At 38.2% G+C, this 13,289-nt stretch overlaps 1 protein-coding gene across 3 annotated transcripts in view; it reads right to left on the bottom strand.

The window, feature by feature from the left end:
- Positions 1 to 13,289, bottom strand: part of EXOC6B (exocyst complex component 6B) — a 661,839-nt gene that overhangs the window by 293,185 nt on the left and 355,365 nt on the right. For all 3 annotated transcript variants that reach the window (XM_043468197.1, XM_043468199.1, XM_043468198.1), the window contains exon 16: positions 10,583 to 10,694. In XM_043468197.1, the coding sequence (XP_043324132.1) occupies positions 10,583 to 10,694 (112 nt within the window). The remainder of the gene's footprint in view (positions 1 to 10,582; positions 10,695 to 13,289) is intronic.

The following is a 13,289-nucleotide window of genomic DNA, read 5'->3' as shown; positions in this document are numbered from 1 at the left end:
TAATGAAACTTAAAAGCTTTTGCACTACAAAGGAAACTATAAGTAAGGTGAAAAGACAGCCCTCAGATTGGGAGAAAATATAGCAAATGAAGAAACAGACAAAGGATTAATCTCAAAAATATACAAGCAACTCCTGCAGCTCAATTCCAGAAAAATAAATGACCCAATCAAAAAGTGGGCCAAAGAACTAAACAGACATTTCTCCAAAGAAGACATACAGATGGCTAACAAACACATGAAAAGATGCTCAACATCACTCATTATCAGAGAAATGCAAATCAAAACCACAATGAGGTACCATTACACACCAGTCAGAATGGCTGCTATCCAAAAGTCTACAAGCAATAAATGCTGGAGAGGCTGTGGAGAAAAGGGAACCCTCTTACACTGTTGGTGGGAATGCAAACTAGTACAGCCACTATGGAGAACAGTGTGGAGCTTTCTTAAAAAACTGGAAATAAAACTGCCATTATGACCCAGCAATCCCACTTCTGGCCATACACCACTGAGGAAAACCCAGATTGAAAGAGACACATGCACCCAATGTTCATCGCAGCACTGTTTAATAATAGCCAGGACATGAAGCACCTAGATTGCCCATCAGCGATGAATGGAAAGGAAGCTGTGTACATATTTAACCCCCAACCCCAAATTGAAATATAACTTTTTTTTTTTTTTTTCAAAAGGGCCAAATTTTTTTTTTCAAAAAAAAGAATTCATTTGAACCAGTCCTAATGAGATGGATGAAGCTGGAGCCCCTTATACAGAGTGAAGTAAGCCAGAAAGATAAAGAACATTACAGCATACTAACACATATATATGGAATTTAGAAAGGTGATAACGATAACCCTATATGCAAAACAGAAAACGAGACACAGAAATACAGAACAGACTTTTGAACTCTGTGGGAGAATGTGAGGGTGGGATATTTCAAAAGAACAGCATGTATACTATTTATGGTGAAACAGATCACCAGCCCAGGTGGGATGCATGAGACAAGTGCTCCGGCCTGGTGCACTGGGAAGACCCAGAGGAATCGGTGGAGAGGGAGGTGGGAGGGGGGATCGGGATGGGGAATAAGGTAAATCTATGGCTGATTCATATCAAATGTATGACAAAACCCACTGAAATGTTGTGAAGTAATTAGCCTCCAACTAATAAAAAAATTTAAAAAAAAAAAAAAAGAATGAAATTAGAACATTTCCTAACACTATACACAAAGATAAACTCAAAATGGATTAAAGACCTAAAGGTAAGACCAGAAACTATAAAACTCTTGGAGAAAACATAGGCAGAACACTCAATGACATAAATCAAAGCAAGATCCTTTATAAACCACTTCCTACAGTAACGGAAATTAAAACAAAAGTAAACAAGTGGGACCTGATTAAACATAATAGCTTTTGCATAGCAAAGGAAACTATGAGCAAGGCAGAAAGAAAACTCTCAGAATGGGAGAAAATAATAGAAAATGAAACAACTGACAAAAGATTAATTTGCAAAATATACAAGCAGTTCATACAACTCAATACCAGAAAAACAACCCAATCAAAAGGTGGGAAACAGACCTAAACAGACATTTTTCCAAAAAAAACATACAAACGGCTAACAAACATATGAAAAGATGCTCAACCTCACTCATTATTAGAGAAACGCAAATCGAAACTACAATGTGTTATCATCTCACACCAGTCAGAACAGCCATCATCAAAAAGTCTACAGACAATAAATGCTGAAAAGGGTGTGGAGAAAAGGGAACACTCTTGTACTGGTGGTGGGAATGTAAACTGATACAGCCACTATGGAAGATGGTATGGCCTTAAAAAACTGGGAATAAGAAAACCATATGTCCCTGCAATCCCATTACTGAGCAGATATCCCGAGAAAACCATAATTGAAAATGACACGTGTATCCCAGTGTTCACTGCAGCACTATTTACAACATCCAGGATATGGAAGCAACCTCTTTGTCCATTAACAGATGAATGGATAAAGAAGTTCTGCTATATATATATATATATATATATATATATATATATACACATACACACACACACACACACATACATACATATACACACAATGGAATAGTACTCAGCCATAAAAAGGAATGCATCTGAGTCAGTTCTCGTGAGGTGGATGAACCTAGAACCTATTATACAGAGTGAAGTGAGTCAGAAAGAGAAAGATAGATACTGTATTCTAACACACATATACAAAATCTAGAAAAATGGTACTGAAGAATTTATTTACAGGGAAACAATGGAGAAACAGACATAGAAAATAGACTTATGGACATGGGGAGAGGGGAGAAGATGGTGAGATGTATGGAAATAGTAACATGGAAATAAACATTACCATATATAAAATAGATAGCCAACGGGAATTTGCCATATGCCTCAGGAAACTCAAACAAGGGGCTCTGTATCAACCTAAGGGGTGGGATGGGGAGGGAGCAGGGAGGGAGTTTCAAAAGGGAGGGGATATAGGTATACCTATGGCTGATTCATGCTGAGGTTTGACAGAAAACAGCAAAATTCTCTAAAGCAATTATCCTTCAATAACAAATTAATTTTTTAAAAATCAAAAAGAAAAAAAAAAGAATACTGGAGTGAGTCGCCCTGCCCTTCTCCAGATCTTCCCAATCTAGGCATCAAACCCACATCTCCTGCATTGCAAGTAATTATTCACCCACTGAGCTACCTGGGAAGCCCTTTACTATGGTACATTTGCCATAACTAAGGAACCAACATCAGTACATTACTATTAACTGAAGTGAAATGAAGTGAAGTGAAGTGAAAGTCACTCAGTTGTGTCTGATTCTTTGCGACCCTATGGACTATAGAGTCCCCGGAATTCTCCAGGCCAGAATACTGGAGTGGGCAGCCTTTCCCTTCTCTAGGGGATCTCCCCAACCCAGGGATTGAACCCAGGTCTCCCACATTGCAGGTGGATTCTTTACCAACTGAGCTATGACAGAAGCCTATAACTGAACAACACACCTTCTTTAGGTCTCATTAGTTTTCATCTGATGTTCTTTACTGTTTTCAGGAGCCCATCTAAGATACCACGTTACATTTATTTGTCTTGTCTCCTTAGCCTCCTCACACTTTCCTTGTTTTTGTTGATCATGAAGTTTTGAGGAGTACTGGTTGGATATTTTGTAGAACATCCTTCAATTTGGTTTTGTTTAACATTTTTTTCTCATGGTTAGACTAACGTCATGGGTTTGGAAGGAAGACCAGAGAGGTAAAATACCTTATCACATCATACTGAAGGTACATGCCATCACCACTACCTATAACTGAGGACGTTAACCTTGATTTTGTTGTTCAGTCGCTCAGTCATGTCAACTCTTTGTGACCTCATGAACACAGCACACCAGGCTTCCCTTGAGTTTCCTCTCATCTCCAGAGTTTTATCTCCCAGAGTTTCCTCAAACTCAGGTCCACTGAACTGGTGATAATCTTGATTACCTGACAAACAGTGTGTCAGATTTGCTCACTGTATAGCAGCATTCCCCTCCTTCAACACTCCACTTTTAAGGAATAAGTCACCAAGAACAACCTACCAAAGGAGTATGAAGCAAAGCTCCAGCCCTGGAGGGGTAATATCCATGTAATTTGTTTCAAATTCTTCTGTGAAGAACTCATTCTCTTTTAAACCTACTTCATGAAGAGTTTCCTAACATCATTCTATTAATAATGCTCCTATCAAGGGTACCATCTTACACCAAATTGCTAAATCCAATGGTAAATCTTAATCCTCAGTTACCTGAAGTATCCCCAATTATTATCATAATTGACCACTCCTTCCTTTTTGATATACTTTCTTCACTGACTTCCAGGACACTACACTCGTGTGTTTTGTTTTTTGTTGTTGTTACTTTTTTCTTACTTCCCTAGTAGCTCTTTCCCATCCTCCATTCCAGATTCCTCTTTTCTCCTGATTTCTTAATACTCAAAAGTCCAAAGATTCAATTCTTTATCTTCTTCTCCATCTTTATAATTGTTGTTGTGCACTCACTCAGTCACGTCCCAATCTTTGTGACTCCACGGACTACAGCATGCCAGGCTTCTCTGTTCTTCACCATCTCCTGGAGCTTGCTCAAACTCATATCCATTGAGTTGCTAATGCCACCCAACCATCTCGTCCTCTATCGTCCCCTTGTCCTCCTGCCTTCAATCTTCCTTTCCATGGTCTTTCACCCTGATGCTGTGTGCTCTTTCAAGGTCTTATCCAATGAGTCAGCTCTTCTCAACAGGTGGCCAAAGTATTGGAGCTTCAGTATCAGTTCTTCCAATGAATGAATTGGATCAATTTCCTTTAGGATTGACTGCTTTGATCTCCTCGCAGTCCAAGGGACTCTCCAGAATCTTCTTCAACACCACAGTTCAAAATCATCAATTCTTTGATGCTCAGCCTTCTTTATGGTCCAACTCTCACATCCATACATAACTGGAAAAACCATAGCTTTGACTAGATGGACCTTTGTTGTCAAAGTAATGTCTCTGCTTTTTAATATGCTGTCTAGGTCTGTCACAGCTTTTCTTTCAAGGAGCAAGTGACTTCTAATTTCATGGCTACAGTCACCATCTGCAGTGATTTCGGAGCCCAAGAAAATAAAGTCTGTCACTGTTTCCACTGTTTCCCCATTCATTTGCCATGAAGTGATGGGACTGGATGCCATGATCTTTGTTTTGTGAATGTTGAGTTTTGAATGTTAAGTTTTTCACTCTTCTCTTTCACCTTCATCAAGAGACTCTAGTTCCTCTTCACTTTCTGCCAAAAGGGTAGTATCATCTGCGTATCTGAGGTTATTGATATTTCTCCCGGCAATCTTGATTCCAGCTTGTGCTTCATCCAGTCCAGCATTTCACATGATGTACTCTGCATATAAGTTAAATATGCAGGGTCTAGAATTGTCTTCTTTTTTCTATGATCCAATGGAGAGTGGCAATTTGATCTCTGGTTCCTCTGCCTTTGTCTAAATCCAGCTTGAACTTCTGGGAGTCTTCGTTCACATACTGTTGAAGCCTAGCTTGAAGAGTTTTGAGTATTACTTTGCTAGTATGTGAAATGAGTTCAATTTTGTGGTAATTTGAATCCTTTGCCACTGCCTTTCTTTGAAAACTGACCTTTTCCAGTCCTGTGGCTGCTGCTGAATTTTCCAAACTTGCTGGCATACTGAGTACAGCACTTTAACATCATCATCTTTGTGGACTTGAAGTAGCTTAGCTGGAATTCCATCACCTCCATTAGCTTTGTTCGTAGTGATGCTTCCTAAGGCCCACTTGACTTCACACTCTAAGCTGTCTGGCTCTAGGTGAGTGATCACACCATCATGGTTATCTGGGTCATTAAGATCTTTTTTGTACAATCCTTCTGTGTATTCTTGCCACTTCTTCTTAATACCTTCTGCTTCTGTTAGGTCCATACTGCTTCTGTCATTTCTTGTGCCCATCTTTGCATGTGGGAGACCTGGGTTCAATCCCTGGGTTGGGAAGTTCCCTTGGAGAAGGGAAAGGCCTCTCACTCCAGTATTCTTGCCTGGAGAATTCTATGGACTCTATAGCCCATGGGGTAGCAAAGAGTTGGACATGACTGAGCAACTTTCACTTTCACTTTCTTTCACTTTGCATGGTATGTTCCCTTGGTATCTCTAATTTTCTGGAAGAGATCTCTATCTTTCCCATTCTATTGTTTTCCTCTATTTCTCTGCATCTTTACAAATAAAGCAATATTATGCAGTCAGGTGGTTATAAACATAATTTTTATGCTCCCAACGTTTAATCTCCAGGTCAAATCACTTTCTCAAACTAAATTCATATATACATCTGTTAACTCAGTATCTCAAACTATGTTTAATAACACTACAATTATATGCCCAGTACCAAATTCCCAATCTTCCTCTACCCCAAATTTCTGTAGTTCAGTTCAGTTGCTCAGTTGTGTCTGACTCGTTGCGACCCCATGAATCATAGAACACCAGGCCTCCCTGTCTATCACCAACTCCCAGAGTTTACTCAAACTCATGCCCATCGAGTCAGTGATGCCATCCAGCCATCTCATCCTCTGTCATCCCCTTCTCCTCCTGCCCCCAAGCCCTCCCAGCATCAGGGTCTTTTCCATTGAGTCAACTCTTCGCATGAGGTCACCAAAGTATTGGAGTTTCAGCTTCAGCATCAGTCCTTCCAATGAACACCCAGGACTGATCTGCTTTAGGATGGACTGGTTGGATCTCCTTGCAGTCCAAGGGACTCTCAAGAGTCTTCTCCAACACCACAGTTCAAAAGCATCAATTTTTCAGTGCTCAGCTTTCTTCACAGTCCAACTCTCACATCCATACATGACCACTGGAAAAACCATAGCCTTGACCAGACGGACCTTTGTTGGCAAAGTAATGTCTCTGCTTTTTAATATGCTATCTAGGTTGGTGGCTCAGAGGGTAAAGCGTCTGCCTGCAATGTGGGAGACCTGGGTTCAATTATTGGGTCAGGAAGATCCCCTGGAGAAGGAAATGGCAACCCACTCCAGTACTCTTGCCTGGAAAATCCCATGGACTGAGAAGCCTGGTAGACTACAGTCCATGGGATCACAGAGTCAGACCTCAAATTTAGCTCTACTTCAAATTTTTCCTATCAAAGCCTATGTTATACGCAGCCTTCTAGTTGCTCACATGAAAATATTAAGAGGTATCAATTTCTCATTTACTTGCTTTCTTTACATCTAACCATCAGGAAACCATACTGACTTTACAGTCCAAATAGGACCACTTGTCATCACCTCTATCCCCAAGCTTCCATCAAACCTTGCAGGATTACTGTAATAGCCTCCTAACTGGTCTCCCTGTTTTTACCATACATTTAATTCTCAATACCATAGTCAATGTGATCGTTTCTGAATATGCCAGATCATGCCACTATCAAAATCCTGCCATGGCATCCCTTTTCATACAAAACAACAGCCAAACACTTTTTTAATGGCCTAGCATGAATCCCTGGTCCCTCTTTGATTTAATCTCCTCTTTCTGTTCCCCTAGATCACTCCAGTCCAACTACTTTAGCTTCCTTATTATTCCCTACACTTGCCAATAACTTAACTACTTTCAGACCTTTGTTCTAGTTCTAACTTCTGCCAAGAATACCCTTTCCCCTTCAATGATAACTTACTGTCAATATGTTGCTCTTTCTGGTAAGACCAACCTTGACCTTCCAACAGACTCCTGATTTCCTTAACCCAGGTTCTTTCTCTTCATCTATAGAATTCACAAGCTTTCATCATACTAGATGATTTACTTTTTTATTTACTATTTATTATCTGTTTTCTGCCACTAGAATATAAGCAAAAATCTCTTTTGTTGTTGTTCTTATTGTTCTTTACTTATTTACTCTTAAGACTTAGATCAGTGCCTGTCACAGAGTAGGAAATTAATAAAACTGTAAAGTTAATTTTAAAAATTATTTATCTTAATAGGACATCTTGCTCTAGTCTTCTGACTTTTCTTAACTGAAAAACTCCATTTCTGTACTAGCCCTAACCATCACACTATCTGCCAGATCTCTTTTTTAATAATAGGCAATATGCATTGAGTATTTGCTGTGAACCAGGAACTATTCTAAGCACTTTATCTGTTCATTTTATCTTTACAGAAATCTTATGAAATACATGCTACTATTGTCCCCGTTTTTCACATAAACCCAAGTAATCTACCCAAGATCATATTTATTAAAGAAAACCAGAAATGGGACCCATGCAGTCTGCTTTAGAACATACACTCTTGACTGCTGCTCAGCTGACCTTATTCTCACAGACCTGGAAAAAGTATCCCTAGGAAACAGCTGTACGTGCTGACTGAACTGTATGTAGATCATCACTTAGGGTCTGAGAGTATAGGGCATTCAAGCTACAGTAGGGGCTAGAAATGAAAGGTAATGTTGAGTTGGCTTAACGCGGGGAAGAAAAGAAGTCATGTAAAAGGTATGAAAGCTAGTTTATAGAGAGAAAGAGATAAAAGGATAGAGTATATGGACAGAAAAAAATAAGAGATGAGATGGCATATAATCACAAATCAAGATAGGCAGGAAGACATTAAGTTATGTGAGCTTGTAAATGCTAAAAGAATTGTCTGTCTGGTAACCAGAAACAGGACTCTTGTGAGTTTTGAGTGCTTACAATACTTCTATCATTTGAGTGGATATATTACAAAATCATCTATAAGTAGAACAATTTCCATGTTACCATGGACCTCCTATAAAAATCTCTATCCTTGTTATGATAGAATAATTACATCATATGGAAGGCAATACAATATAGTAAATATTAATAAGTTTGGGGAAAAAATAACCTGAACTCAAGCCTCATTTCTATCATTTTGCTCACTTGGGCATTCTCCTTGAACTTTAATTATACCTTCTATAAAAAAGGGAATAATAATATATGCCCAACCTGCTTCAAATGTTATTGTGCTAAATCACCTTATTTAGATAAGGTGATTATATGTGAACAGCCCCTGAAGAACATAAATTGTTACACAAACATTGCCTATTATGATGATGATTTCAGATGCAAAAATCACTTCAGTTACCTATAAAGGAAGATATAATGTCCTCCCTTTCATAAAAGTTGAATAATACAGTTAGTCAAAGATTTACTTGGTGATGAAAAAATCACTAGTTGTGTAAGCGTCTATACAGGTATACACAGCCATCACAGCCAAAATAAATAAATATTTGTGGATGTTCCTTCATGCATATGCAAAGATTTTGATAACAAAAGTATTTTTGCCTAAAATGATCCAATGACTTAGCAATAACATTTAGCATTCAGTGAAATAATGTCAAGAAATGTGATATAGTCCTTCTTGACAAGCTCCTGCTGCTTCTTCCTGTTGTTAGTTAATCTGTACATTACCCTTGAAAAGAACAATGGAGTCAGAAAAACTGAAGAGCTAAGGAGTTAGGTCTTCTTTTAAAATGCTACAGTAAATCAATGGCATAGTCACAACTAAATCCAGAGTCTTCTGTGGCCAAAGCTCTTTCTACCACACCACATTCCTGCTGTGCTACTTGTTTAAAATGGATTTCTTTTTTTTTTGGGGGGGGGGTACACGAAACTAACACAGTATTATAAATCAACTAAACTTCAATAAAAATTAAATAATTAAATAAAATGGCTTTTAAGAGACTGCTAAATCAAATGGCAGAAGCAGAATTATATCAAGGGCTTTAATGAAGAAGTAGTTCATAAATAAAATTCTTGTCCTACTTGGGATTTAGAAAAGGAGAACAGAATAATCTGCAAAAACAGAAGGACTGCCAAATTTTCAGTCAAACTTGGTTTTTTGTAGCGTTCCTGATTACAAAAGAAGTTAGCCTATCCTCAGACACAAATGGCAATAACTAACTTCTATATCAGGCAACAGAAACAAAGCACTGCAAAGTGAAGGGATCGTCTAATAATGTCAAATGTGACTTTAGACTATAAAAATAAGTTGGTTATAAGTAGAATTCAATCACTGCCAATGTCCCGTGTTGTAATACACTATTTATATATTATAATACAGTATTTTAAAATATTAATACAGGGAAAGAAACAATCACTCCAAAATCAGAAATAACAATAGATGTTCACGTGGCTTCCAGCTATGTTTACCTATGGGTCAGTATCGTTGATCACTTTCTAATGTTCATCCTTGGTAACATATACCTAAAAATGTCAATTTTCTAGACCAACTGAATTTGAAACTATACCACCTATATAGGTAAAACAGATGGCCAACAGCCTTTCCCTTTGCTTGTGAAGAAGCTTCCTCCAACCTCTCACTTTTGACACTATGATTTCCATAAAATGGCAGGTTGAGACTCCCACACAAACCTGGGTTTATGAGAAAAGGGAAATTTCACATCTTTCTAAATTTTAGGACTTATGACAAGGCATCAGATATTCAGTTTGCCAAGATACTGTTCTCAACCTAAGTACAATATCCCTTCATCCTTTGTGAGATTGTGTAAGCTTCCACAGAAATGTGACAACTGCCTTTCTCCCACATTTCCTCAATCCTAAATTCCCAGTTACATGCTAATTAAGAGTAATTTACTATTCATATTCCTAATGTATCAAAACAAAATCTGAATCTAACACTAACCAATGACTATGAATGCTAATATCCCTGGCATCAATGACTTATGTAGGCAAAACGTGATTTCATACTGTATGTTGTACTCAAAGTGCCATTATTTTAAACAGGATCCTGACATTGACTCTGTTCTCCAATCAACAATTTTTTAAATATATAATCAATGGCAAATAATAGAAATTTAACCCAATAACCTCAGAAAGGAAAACCAGTTAAATTAATGAAGATAATGAGAGAGAGAAAAAAAGTGACTTTTCCAAAAAATACTGGATTTCTCCAAGGCAACAAAAGAAAACTACAAGGAATTTATTTTGCACTTTCACCATGAGCCCATGAATAACATGACAGAACACAGAAAATTGTAATTAGTTTACACACAAGCCCCAGAGCTTTGGAGATCTATTCACATATTGCCTTGACTGCCTCCAATAATAGCAGAGTTACCTCAGTAAGTCCAATATTCTTCCTTTTAATGACATTCTGCAGAGAGTTGCTTAGAGTCCTAGTTAGCAACAGGTTTGTTGATTTACGAATCATGTCATCAACTTCAGTTGAGCTAAAAAGGAAGTATCAAGAGTCAGTCATAGGTAGGAGAATTATTTTGCAAACAAGGCCCCAGTAGTACTTTAATAATAATAATAACTGCAGGAAATATTTATTGTACTTCAGAAATTAGGTTCTAAATACTTTAATGTATAAAACTTCATTTAACCCTCACAATAACCGTATGAAATAATTTTAGTATTGAGCAGATAGCAAAAAAAAAAAAGATTTTAATAAGGCAGTCTAGATCTAAAGCCTACAACACTTAAACATTATGCTACACTACCTCTCATGAAAGAATCCTCTAACATGATTCTGTGTCCTGAAACCTTATTTCTCCCACACATTCAAATTCCTTCACAGTTAACATTCATAATTTTTCAAGCTGATCTCTTTGTAACCTTCCTGCACAATTAGCTGATAAAGGCTCCTTAAAAACAGAAAAATATCTCTGCTTCTATGTCATCATCTTTCATATTATGTCTCCTTGTTGTTCAGTTGCCCAGTCATGTCCAACTCTTTGTGACCCCAAGGACTGCAACACGCCAGGCCTTTCCGACTCTCACTATCTCCCGAAGCTTGCCCAAGTTCATGTCCATTGCATTGGGGATGCCACCCAGCCACCTCATCCTCCGACACCCTATCTTCCTTCTGCCCTCAATCTTTCCCAGCATCAGGAACTTTTCCAATGAGTTGGCTGTTTGCATCAGATGACCAAAATACTGAAGATTCAGCATCAGTCCTAACAAGAATTCAGGGTTGATTTCCCTTAAGATTGACTGGTTTGATCTCCATGCTGTCCAAGGGACTTTCAGGAGTCTTCTCCAGCACCACAGTTCGAAGGCGTCAATTCTGTGGCATTCTGCCTTTTTCACAGTGCAGCTCTCACAGCTGCATGAGCCCACTGGGAAGCCCACAGCTGTGACTCTACGGACATTTGTCGGTAGTGCAATGTCTCTGTTTTTCGCACGTTGTCTAGATTTGTCAAAGCTTTCCTGCCAAGCATCATCATCTTCTGATTTCATGGCTGCAGTCACCATCCACAGTGATTTTAGAGCCCAAGAAGAGGAATTCTGTCACTATTTCCACATTTTCCCCTTCTATTTGCCATGAAGTACAGGGCTGGATGCCATGATCTTAGTTTTATAATACTTAGTTTTAAGCAGGCTCTTTCACTCTCCTCCTTCACCTTCATCAAGAGGTTCCTTAGGTCCTCTTTGCACTCTGCCATTAGAGTGGTATCATCTGCATATCTGAGGTTGATGATGTTTCTCCTGTCTACCTTGATTCCAGTTTGCAACTCATCCAGCCCAGCATTTCTCATGATGTGCTCAGTGTATAGGTTAAGCAAAGAGGATGACAGCAGACAGCCCTGTCGTGTTCCTTTCTCAATCTTGAACCAATCAGTTGTTCCAATCATTAGTTCTAACTGTTGTTTCTTGACTTGCAAACAGGTTTCTCAGGAGATAGGTAGGATGGTCTGGTGTTCCCATCTCTTTAAAAGCTTTCCACAGTTTTTTTATGATTCACACAGTCAAAGGCTTTAGTGTAGTCAATAAAAAAGAAGTAGATGTTTTTCTGGAATTCCCTAACCTTCTCTATGATCCAGAGAATGTTGGCAATTTGATCTCTGGCTCCTCTTCCTTTTCTAAATCCAGATTGGACATCTGGAAGTTCTTGGTTCACATAATGCTGAACCTAGCATGCAAGATTTTAAGCATGACCTCATGGGAGATAAGTGCAACTGTCTGATGGTTAGCACACTCTTTAGTACTACCCTTCCTGGGAACTGGGATGAGGATTGACCTTTTCTAGTCCTGTGGCCACTGCTGGGTCTTCCAGATTTGCTGGCATATTGAATGCAACATCTTGAAGGCATCATCCTTTAGGGTTTTGAATAGTTCTACTGGAATTCTGTCACATCCACTAGCTTTACTAAGAGCAGTTGACTTTGAGCTCCAGAATGTCTGGCTCTGGGTGACTGAGCACACCACTGTAGTAATCTAGTACATGAAGATCTTTTCTGTACGGTTCTTCTGTGGATTCTTTCACGTCTTGATCTCTTCAGCATCCACTAGGTCTCTGCCATTTCTGCCCTTTATTATTGATTTATAAGATTTTATTACTTTCATGTAGACAACAAAATGAATCAAAATTTATAAAGATTATATTCCACTTAAGGTTATAAAACATTGGCTATATTCCCTGTGCTGTATAACATATCCTTGTAGCTTATTAATTCAATCATAGTAGTTTGTACTTCTTAATTCCCTACATCTATCTTGGCCCTCCCTTTTTCCCTGACTTTGAAAATAAACCAATAATGTAATTCTGCCTAAATGTTTTATAATCCTTACTACTCCAAAAGTGATCAATAATGACACTTTTTATTCAGTAAAGGAAACTAAACATAAAGAAAATAACTCCAAAACTATCTTTACAAAGTTTTAAAAATAAATCTTACAATCAAACAAAATTCCAAAACTATACACCTTTCATAAGCCCTAGAAGTGTCACCCAAGATGTCTCTCTATAAAAGATACCTTTTTGAGACAGATATTTCTTCAAAATAAAGTCAGTATTGCACTGATACTTCTTTATCAAGAAA

The sequence above is a fragment of the Cervus canadensis genome, chromosome 5 (genome assembly GCF_019320065.1).
Source record: "Cervus canadensis isolate Bull #8, Minnesota chromosome 5, ASM1932006v1, whole genome shotgun sequence".
Classification (NCBI taxonomy): domain Eukaryota; kingdom Metazoa; phylum Chordata; class Mammalia; order Artiodactyla; family Cervidae; genus Cervus; species Cervus canadensis.
Note: the sequence above shows the minus strand (reverse complement) of the source record. Positions and strands in the feature narration are given on the sequence as shown.